The 10,856-nt window shown below is 43.6% G+C and overlaps 2 protein-coding genes across 2 annotated transcripts in view; both read right to left on the bottom strand.

The window, feature by feature from the left end:
• The window catches only part of tbc1d4 (TBC1 domain family, member 4), a 34,574-nt gene extending 29,175 nt beyond the window's left edge, over nucleotides 1-5,399 (bottom strand). Inside the window, exon 1 of the mRNA XM_017410183.3 lies at nucleotides 5,010-5,399. Within this exon, the coding sequence (XP_017265672.1) occupies nucleotides 5,010-5,399 (390 nt within the window). The remainder of the gene's footprint in view (nucleotides 1-5,009) is intronic.
• A 3,586-nt stretch (nucleotides 5,400-8,985) lies between these two features.
• The window catches only part of commd6 (COMM domain containing 6), a 3,619-nt gene continuing 1,748 nt past the window's right edge, over nucleotides 8,986-10,856 (bottom strand). The window contains exons 2-7 of the mRNA XM_017410196.3: nucleotides 10,359-10,417; nucleotides 9,955-10,020; nucleotides 9,789-9,865; nucleotides 9,479-9,641; nucleotides 9,248-9,400; nucleotides 8,986-9,148 (exon numbers count right to left, since the gene is read on the bottom strand). Of these exons, the coding sequence (XP_017265685.1) occupies nucleotides 9,098-9,148; nucleotides 9,248-9,400; nucleotides 9,479-9,641; nucleotides 9,789-9,865; nucleotides 9,955-10,020; nucleotides 10,359-10,417 (569 nt within the window). The 3' untranslated portion in view covers nucleotides 8,986-9,097. The remainder of the gene's footprint in view (nucleotides 9,149-9,247; nucleotides 9,401-9,478; nucleotides 9,642-9,788; nucleotides 9,866-9,954; nucleotides 10,021-10,358; nucleotides 10,418-10,856) is intronic.

Raw genomic sequence — 10,856 nt, 5'->3', positions numbered from 1 at the left:
TAGACTTGATCATCTGAGAATATTTTTGTATTTTTCAAATAAATATTGAATTTTTTATGAATTTATTTCTTTGCCTCTGTGTGGTATCAAATGACAGTTAGCTTTTCCTTCCCAAGCTTTCTTCACAAATTATACCGTTGCGTCTTACGAAGCGCCTTTGAGTACACACCGTCCTGGCGAGCTTCGACTCGGCCCGTTCGCCGAGAGAGGCGGCGAAGCCACGCCGGCGAGACGCCGGGGTCGGAGCGCGCGAACAGGGGCGGAGCGTGGGGGCTTGGAACCCGTTGATAACTGCTTGCAGTTCTAGTTTTGTCTGATATTGTTAGAAATGTCTTCCCCTCTTGGCATTGTGTTGCCACACACCTGAATGCTTCAGTAAACTTCACTAAATTGTGCTTTTACAAAGAGGCTTACTTTTGCTGATGATCAACCTTCAAATGCCCTCCTAAGAATGCACTTAAATTTTCCACACAGAGCTTCTACATTTTGGACACATTTTTGTTAAATAAATAAAGACAGCGTAATGTATTCTGTGCTGTTTATCTGAGATTCTAATTCTTTAATTTTAAAACTTGATAAGGACCAAAGGTTTGCTTTCCATTCCCTCCTAAGAAAACCTGAGAATTGTATTTACTTCTTGGCATGAAGGCACATTGAAGGTCAACCTTTAGCACAGAGGACAAACTGGGCAGCTGTTTGCAACAAAGTTCATGTTCCAACATAAATCAAAAGAGCCCTCATGTAGCCTAACTGGAGGTTGAATATTACAATATGTGATACGGCCGAGAAGCAACGCAAGGATGGCTGAGTGGGAAGCAATCCAACTTTCAATTCTTTGTTTCGTGCAATTTTTTGTTAAATCGTGTGTAAAAAAATATGACACATAGCAAAAAGGTCAATCCAGTCAGCGTTACTAAGCATACTACCTACTTTTTATGCTTGCAAGTGACGTCTAAATAAATAAATACACCTGTTATTGTAGCAAGGACTCAGAAACAGACAATTATAATCACTAGGTAACAGTTTAGCGTAATGGAGTTTCTTACTTTGAAAGAAAAAGATGCACTATTAAAGACATTTAATTGGCCGCTTTACTTGCGAGATCAAGAGTGATAAAGAACAATACCGCCAGCATGGCACAAATAAAAAACAAAAAAAAGGAAGATGTTCATGTTGTGAAATGGGTGCCAGTGTGAAGCTGATAAGAACGAAAAAAAAATCTGCACCCATTTTAGCTCGGCAGCACATATACATTACAGTCTGAACCACTCCGCTCAGGCTTGGCTCGAGAGTTATGTTTCCAGCGCCACTAAATGATGAAAGGCACCTGCGGTACTATAGAGGGTCTTGATTTCTACACATCGCCTCTGACGCTGGCTCTGATACGTCCTTGTTGTGCGCTGGTGTTTTACGTGAATGAACTGAGCCGGAATAAGGGAGGGGGAGCCGAACTCCCGCTGCTGATCTACACCTTTGAGTTGGCAACAGTGGTAGTCACAGAGCTGAACTGTATGTGTGAAATGGCACGTGTGTGAAATAACTTGTAGCTCGGTCCATGAGGTTACCCTGTAGTGCATGAGCAGACACGCCACTGAGCCGTCTGGTCTGTGTGGGTTATAAAAAGGGAACAGTTGCAGTCCTAAACAACAAAAGAAGGAAGCAGGTCTTTTATTTGCCAATAAGGTGCTAACAGATTTGTGAAAATGGCTGGAGATTCTACAGCGGGCACCAAAGAGGTCTGTGGTTTCTGATATGCGCGCTTCAGCCAGCATGTCTCCGACTTGATAGTGATGCCGAGGTGTTGTGGTTAAATTTCAAACTGTGGCTACAAACGCCTCACTCGGTAAGTCAAACCGAGCAGGTGAAATGTTAACCTCTGAATTCTGCTTGTTTAGGACAATGTACAACTCAAGTGTATACTAATCTGACAAAATATGTTGAGAGACTTGCTAGTCGAAGTCAACCGATGTGGGCTTTTCAATGTTGATAGTGATCTTTCAAACACAGAACAGTTTATGTCCAATACAAAGTAACATTTTTTCTTTTTGTTTGTTTTTGGCTCATACATACAAGCTTATTAGTCAAATATACTACAATATCCTAGATTTTGAACGGGATAAAACCGGCCAAATGCAAACCCTTTTGTGCACAAGGTGTGTGATAGTCAATTGTAGAAACACACCCTCAGAAATTATTTTAAAATATTTTTTTTATTTAAAACCTTAATATGTTTACTATTAGATATGGATTTTTTTTTTTTTTTTTCAAAAGTTAGCATAATATTCAGGTCAACCACCTACAGAATCTTCCAACGTTGTGCCAATAAAAGCACGCCTGCCTCAAAAGGCATCCTCGCTGCAGGAAGCGATGTTTGTCACAAAGGCTGCAGCAAGAACACTGTGCTGCTCACAGATGTCCCTGCCTTTTGATTAGTTTAGCATGCTTCGGTGCTGATTATTAAACATAACGGCAATAACTAATTGACCGGCCAGCTAATCAGTCCGGCTCTATCTGTTGGCCTTAAGCAACAATGCCTTATTCATGGCGACTTACAGTTAGTTGGTTTACAGAGACTCTTACTTCATATCCATGATGGCTGAGGTTGTACTTCAAGTCAAGGAGGTCAAACTTGATTTGAAGCACCCAGCCTTTTTAAAACACACTCATTGTGACCGATCATATTTCTGGACAGTCCCCGCTTTTCTCAGCCTTTCGTCTGGATGTTCTATACACAAAATCGAATGATCTTTACTTAAACCAGATAAGCTTTACTGATCTTGAGCTTTTTCAGTTTAACCCTTCGTGTCATTTTGATCCACGCCAGGGCTCCTCGCACAAAGAGTCCCTGTCCCTGCCTTCGCCTAAGAATAGATTTGCAAGCGTGCCTGTGGGCGAAACCCCTGAAGCGGCGTTTGTTCTTTCTTCAAACTTCTTTGAAGTGCTGAAAATTGTCTAATTAACTAACTAAAAAAAAAGAAAAAAAACACCAAGTAAATGATCAAATCACTGCCATTAGCTGCAACACAACAACTCTACAGTGTTAGAACAACCCATGCATTCCACATGGCTTTCACATGTTGCTCGTTGCCAAACCGGTTCTTGTTGCGTAATAATGGTGGCTGAGGTACATTCAAGATGCCTCCCTGACTTGTTGCAAACATTTGGACTTCAGCTCCGAGGCCAGACACCTCCTTTTTCCCCTTAGTTCTGTGTGGCAAAAACAAACCGTGTGCTCAAGGCCCCTGCACACAGCGCAGGAAACACGATACGACGCAGGCTGGCCTGAGATACGTGCAAAACCGTCAGCATATCTGGTTCTGAACATTATTTGTGAAGGTTTCCCGGGTCACTGGCAAGAAAAAAAAAAAAGAAAAGCACGAGCAAGCGTCAGACTCCAGATTGGGTTGCGTGCAGAGACAAACCCTGTCCTCACAGGTCTCAAGTTTTCACATCTTTAAAAACAAACGAAATGGGTAATCCGATAGTACGTTTTGCGCAGCTAATTTACAGTCAGGCGAGGCCACCGGCGCACACCAACGCCACTGGGGTGAGCTCTCGAGCGCCGGGACCCTAAACATGTGTTACAGCCTGTCAGCAAAAAAAAACCAAGGGCCGCACTCTGAGTTGCAAACCCTGACTCCCACGTTCCTGCTTTTTTGGATGTTTACCACATTTCAGTTCGTTACTCAACAATGGCATGCTGACCAGCCTGTAAATGTGCTGACCATTATTGTGTCCCTCCAGCTGTTGTCACAGCACTGTCACAAGAGATGGGGTGGTTCTAAGGGGTCAAAACGATGCAAGTTCTGAAAGGACGGACCGAATCAAAGGAACTGCATCAAAATGACAAAAGGTACGATGAGATGACGGCAGCCCTTAATAATAAAGTCACTCCAAAAACGAGTAGGGAGACCTTTAAACCCCTGAAATGCCTGCAACTAACAGTCATGTTTTATTTCCAAACCCTAGTTCTACTGTTTTTCTGACATATGCATGACTTTCTTCTGCCAAAATTTGACTCACTGCTCTTTGGTTAGCATCTTTCGACATTAACAACATGGACTCTGTTGTAAAAGCAAAGATTAAAGTATTTGCTGCAGATGCATTTTTGCACCTTGTTTTGGGATCTTAAAGCGGTTTAAACGATTTGTGACACAAAATATGTGCAGCCAATGCCCACTATACCATCTAAAAGTGGCGAAAAAAAATGAAAGAAAAACAAACATTTCTATATTAAAGGTGGTCATTTAAATGATGGGATCATAAAAGCCCGGTTGAATGCAACAGGGATCTTTGTTTATGGATTTGGAGCTCTGTCTTTAAAGCAATAGTTCAGATCTTTTGAAGTGGTGTTTTGGAGAAAGGCTATGAACAATTAACATCTTACCTGTTGTAGATAGCTCTTTGATCGACCCCAACTGTAGTTTTTTTTTTTTTTTAACTACAGTTCATACAGAAAACATCTCCTAACGTGTCCTTTAATTTCTTATTATATAAATATTGACGTAGAATTCCATGGCTGTTTGCAAGTGCAAACAGCAGCAGCTGGCTGTAGCACTTAGACCATTACATGAACTGCTATGAAATTTTGAAGGATTAAGTCGTTTGAATACAGCAGTCTTGTCTCCTTTTTCTCCAAACTGTGGCTGCTCAATATAAGTTATTAATTGATCCTAACTTTCCCACTCAACTATCACTTCAAGTCACTCTGCTGTGACCTTCAGGGCCACCGTACTGATCTCCCCCAACAGAAAAGCACAGATTAAATCTGACAATAAAAACAAACAACCGGTGGCCTAAATACTTAATACCAAGCCAAAGACTAAAGTAATAACATGTTTGTGTGAGATTAAACGACTGTCACCTCAGGGTAATCCCCCAAATATTTTGGTCCCGTGTTTACACTGAAAGAAACCTCATTTCCTGAGGCAAGAGCTCAACTCTTTGGGGCAAAACTTGCCTTGTGAAGTCGCTCAGGGCGAGTTCGTGGTGTCTCGGTGCTCGGTTACCTGGTTGGGGTCCCCGGCCCTGAACACGTGACACGTCATCTCGGACTCCGGGTTGTCCGGCTGACCCCGCAGCAGGTAGGCGAAGTAGCTCAGGTCGTTGCTGTTGTGGATGAAGCGGGAGACGAGCTGCGCCTTGTGCTCGAAGATGAACACGGACGCGTTGCTGCTGCCGCACGGGACGCAGCGGACGAAGGGCGGGCTGAGCACCAGCTGCACGTCGCGGGGCTGCATGACGGGGCCGCAGTCGCCCCTCTCGCCCCTCCGGCGGATCTCGGCCACCAGCCACGGCAGCATGGGCAGAGTGGTCCGCCTGTCGAGCGAGCACCAGCCGATGTAAGTCAGGAGGAAGCGCCTCTCAGTCTGCTCCTTCTCCTCCTGCTGGCTCTCCATGTCGATCCTGCAGACTTTTTTTTTTCTTTTTGTCCCCTGATTTGTCTGGTTCCGAACTCTAAACGCTACTTTCAGGCCCCCTTACTTGAGATTAGTTTCGGACACTTTGCACACTTAAAAGCTCCATCAGCTCCGCGCTCTCGCCCCCGCACATCGCCCTATGTGTCCACCCGATTGCCTGTTCGCACGGGCAGCCTGTTCGGATCCCGCACCGACTCGCCCGCTGGAACGTGGTTCTCGGATGGTTCCTGTGTAAACACAAGGCGCTCGGAGGAAAGCGGAATTTCCCGACGCGCTGAACGTCTCACGGCGGCGCCGCTCCCACCGTCCCGCTCCCGGACTCCGCAAAACGCGTGTGCGCAGAGCAGCGTGGCCGGGCTTTATTGTTTGTTTGTTTATTTATTTTATAGTTGCAATAAAATCCACGCGCCCGATGCTTGTCTCTCGGGAGCAGTGTCTCCCCCCCAGATTATCCTTTCTTCCAAAACGCCTCGGAGGCGGAGCGGCTGCTCCGTCCTGTCCCATGTGCTGCAAGGAGGCGCACGCGGGCGGGGTTAACGGCGGCGCGGAGCTCCGCCTTTCTCCACCAGGAGCTGCTGCTGAGTGAAACGTGTTCTCCGCGATGGCAGGACATGTTTCTCCAGGCTCTGCTGGTTGTGATCCAAACCTCCCCTGGCTGCTGCAGACAGCTTCTTTTTATTTTTATTTATTTTTTGACAGATGTGTTCAAAGAGGCTCGTGGAGACAGGTCACTGTTTACATGCAGCTGCTGCTGATTCACAGAATATCACACAGCTGCTTGATGCACCAGGGATCTTCCCATCTGCTATATAATTCCTAGAACTCCCCCTGTCCCAAAATAGGACCTTTGCCATATTTAACTTCATGACTGAGGCAGCAGATAGCAGAACTGCAGGCTGGCTGCAAACCCTCACAGAGCTGTTGTGTTTTTACTGTAAACAACTCAAAGAAGGAGGGCTAGTCATCAGACAGGGCATCCATTGAATATATCGGGCTGGGTTTTAATTGAAGATGAGCACTGGAATGATACCAATTTAATCTATATGACTGCTTATGGTGAAAATAAAAAAAGGATGCAGCCTACAAATGTGCTTACACTCCAGTTATAGCAGGAAAATCACACAGTTTCTCAGAATCATACAGTTTCCCACTCAGATTAGGTCAAGATGAAGTACCTTTGTATTGCACTTTTCAAAGCAGCCTTTGCTGACCGCAGTTCTGTACAAAAACATGTGCAATACGTTCATTATTACTAAATCTGCAGTACATAACTAGTAAGGTTTATGAGGCATATATAAAAAGAAGCCAGTTCAGAATTAAAGGCCTATCATTCCTGAAGGAATGCATGTCGAAACTAAGATCATCTAACGTTAGAATTGATAAAGTTGCAGTCAAACCTTGACAATATGGTTATGTGACATGTTGTTCAATATGACAAGACACTCAGCTATTACCAGATAGCTCAGTATGTTTTTATTTGACTGAGTTAAAACCATTTTTCTGCTTTTTAAAGTCAGCTGGTTGTGGCGTCCATCCTGAACTGTTCTGACTCCAAAGTTAATCAGCTGTAGGTGTACATCCAATGCTTTTTGAGGCCTTTCATCCAGGTCCATTTAGGAGTTTGTGGGATATTTTTGCCAACACGACAAAAAAAGCGAACACTCAGACACAGGCAAAAGAAAAAAAAAAACATCGCCCACCTTTCGGCAATGGGCGATAACAAAGAAACCTGCGGTCGCACTGTCAGAGTCGGGACGTGCTGCTTTTTGTTCAGCCAGGAGTGAAAAGAAAAAAGGACAGTGGCAGAGGGGCGGGGGGTGGGGGTAATGGGTTTCAGCTTTGATTTAAAATGATCAAGCGTTCGGACGGCTCTTACGTGAAATGTTCCGCAGATTATGGAGCCTTGTCACCTCTGATCTACAGCCTGCGGTTCTGAGAACGATCACGGGGCAAAACTGGTTCGTACACCTCGCAGCTCTGGGTGGAAATAAACACCTCCTGGTCCATGATATCAGTCACATCTAACAGCGCCTGTTGAACCTGTGAGGACTGGGTTTTCACATCAGTCTATTAATACATGCTCAGAGCTTGTGAAGAACTGCAACAAATTTAGAGCTCCTGTTTGGGTGTCTAACATAATGAACTGAACATACTTGTTGTAAGAAAACACTCAATCTGTAATTAACAAATAGCACTGATGAATTTCTGCGCAAGTCAAGGCTTTACCTCAAAGACAAATGCATTTGTGATTTCCAGCGTGCCTTTTTGCATTAAGCACGGGAAAGTCAAAGCTATCCCAGCGCTGCCGGGATGCACGAGTTGTATCTTGGCTCCACTTAGAGGACAAACAGGTGCGGCGACGCGCAGCAAGTGCAGCGCGACACGGTTCCTCTTACAGGTTTAGCAAGTGCATCAAACTCAAAACCGCATTTTACGCCAGCTTACGGTGTGCGAGAGACACGCTTCACACACGCAGCGTCTAGAGCACAAAACTACAAGATTATTAAAACACATAACTCCAGGTAACACGGATAGAACACTTCTATGTTTGTTGAAACCCAAATCAATATTTCAGGTGCAGCTGAGGCTGTGTTTGAACTGCACAAGCCCAAGGACCAGCACTGCCCTGGTAGTAAAATACAGAAGGCGAAGCTGGAGCATCACATTCAATTTGCCCAAAGATTACATAAAAGCACAACAGGTGGTGGTTAATGTTAAGAATGGGGGTAAGTTAGCCGACTTGCATGTGGATGAAGAATGGACGGTCCAATTTTAGCAGCAAGAGGCTTTTTCTGAAGAGGCGGGATTGTGTGATATCGGCCTGAAAGAGTGGAACCAAAAGGTGGAGATGACCTCTAAGCCAGCATGAAAGCTGAAAGCATATTTCAGCTTTAAAAGGCGAAACAAACTGAAGAGAAAACGGTCAAATCCAGCCCAACTTACAGGTTTTTCAACACATTTAAAGAGGAAAATGACACAAACCCCACTGTGCTGTCCTCACGACGTCTCTCCAGCGCTTTGTGCAGCACACCTTTATCCATATGCTGAACATTGCATCAGTCATTAAATAAAGCAATAAAAATAATTACATTTAATTTACATGCAGCTTATTTGGGGGAAACCTGAATTGGTGGCTTCTAGTAAAGAAGGGGAAATGCTTTCTGTCTGTTTAGATGCATTGTGCAGAAAGTAAGATGTGACTCAAACTCAAACTAATTAGTCACATAATGTGTTTCCATATCGGTGTGCAACATTTCTAATTAATAACCTAAGAGATAAAGAGCCGATTGTGAACAAAAGGTCACAATTAAAAATGGTTTTATTTTACACAAGTGAAAGCCAGAAAGAATGCAAACTGCTTTTTTATGTAAACTTTGATTGTAGCTATACAGTATGTTATGAATAATTATGAAATACAATTTTTAAAAAAGGCATCAAACTTTTAAACAAAGCATTTAGAGAAAAAGCTCCCATGGATCGCTTTATTAAACAAATATATATTAAAGAAAAACTACATGTGGCACTGTGGGTTTGTAACAATGTTTTTGTGGAAATAAAAATTAGATTTTTTTTCAGTCTGTAAAATAAAGTTTAATACAAACTGCTCTGATAAAGCAAACACCTTATAGACTTCCTTCGATCGCTCTCGTAGAAACCGGCCATGGCCGTGACGACAATCATACGGTCTCCATGATTGCTGCCATCTCCTTGAACTGCTTGTGAAAATTCTGCAGGGTCGGAGAAAAAAAACAAACAAAAACAAAGCACGAGTGTTAAAAACCGAGCCCGGGTTAAACTGCAGTGAAACTCGTGTCGACGTAGCAGACCTGGAACTGCGGAATGGTCATCTCAAACGATTTCTGGCTGATCTGCCCAGAGGGCTCGGCGATCCTCAGCAGCAGGGATACGTAAGGCGAGTTAAGAGACCGACACGTGTCCGAGCTCACTGCCATCCCCAGCTTCCACTGCACGTCCACCAGCTGCAGCGAAACGGGCAAGGTGGGAATTCAGTTTGTCCCAAAACACACGCAAACGAGGAGGATTAAACAAAGACGCACCTGACTGATGCTGAGCACGGACTGAGCCTCCTGCTGAGCATGGACACACGCACCATGTTCGCTCCACAACACATGCAGCACCTGAAGGGATGCTTTGGACCACTTGCCTCCTTCCAGCTTGGACAAAAGTTCATCGGCAGAGAGGTTGCTCTTCCCGCCTGACCTGGAGGTTTAAACCATTACAGCTGTCACATCTTGAAGAGGAACAACGTTATGCAATGTTTAATCTGACCTTCTTACTGCCTGGATTAAAAGAATGAATATGAGTCGAACTGAACCGCTTCGGCTGTAAATAAATGAGCACACATGCCTGAATGTCAGGAGAAGAAATCTGATAATGTTCTGCAGAGCTTCATGATCAAGTGGGACTCCAGCCCTCTGAAACCTCTGCCCAGATGATAAACAGAAGGTCAGAAAAAGGAGGAATGTGAGAGCATGGGTTAAAACGAGTGCAAAAATAAGACATTCTGACTCACATGGGAGATTTCAGCTGAATCCACTCCACTGCTCTGCCCCTGAAGATAAGTCAGAACGTGCTGACACTGTGAAGATGATAAGATTAGGAATCAGAACTGCAGTTTAAAGTCATAAACAGGAACACCACATCCTGTTCAAGTTGTACTGATGGTAGCTGCTAATGAGTTAGAAATTTATTGTTACTGCTATAAATCCTAAAAAGAGACAACATGCCCCCCCCCCATTTCAGACATTCTACTTGTGTGAAAACGAGATATTTAAAAAAGCAACACAAAAAATAACTAATGTAGAGCATCCACTGCATTACATATCACCTCTACACCATCTACAGTTAGATGCTGCAAGTTTAGATTTGTTTTTGTGCAATAGAGACACAGAGCCCCCTAAGACTGAATATACTTACTGCATCTTTTAACAGATCTGGAGGAAGCCTGCAGATGTTGTCTACAACACTGTCAACGCCTGAAACACAGAAACAAAGCAGGCAGTTCAACGCAAGATCATATACAGGTGCTGGTCATAAAATTAGAATATCATGAAAAAGTAGATTGATTTCAGTAATTCCATTTAAAAAGTGAAACTTGTATATTATATTCATACATTACATACAAACTCATATATTTCAAATGTCTATTTCGTTTAATTTTGATGATTACAAATGACAACAAATGAAAATCTCAAATTCATCATATCAGAAAATTAGAATATTACTGAAGACCAATAAAAACAAAGGATTTATAGAAATGCTGGCCAACTGAAAAGTATGAACATGAAAAGTATGAGCATGTACAGCACTCAGTATTTAGTTGGGCCTCCTTTGGCCTGTATTACTGCAGCAATGCGGCGTGGCATGGAGTCGATCAGTCTGTGGCACTGCTCAGGTGTTATGATAGCCCAGGTT

Source organism: Kryptolebias marmoratus, linkage group LG6, assembly GCF_001649575.2.
Source record: "Kryptolebias marmoratus isolate JLee-2015 linkage group LG6, ASM164957v2, whole genome shotgun sequence".
Lineage (NCBI taxonomy): Eukaryota > Metazoa > Chordata > Actinopteri > Cyprinodontiformes > Rivulidae > Kryptolebias > Kryptolebias marmoratus.
This window is presented reverse-complemented; position numbering and strand designations above follow the sequence as displayed.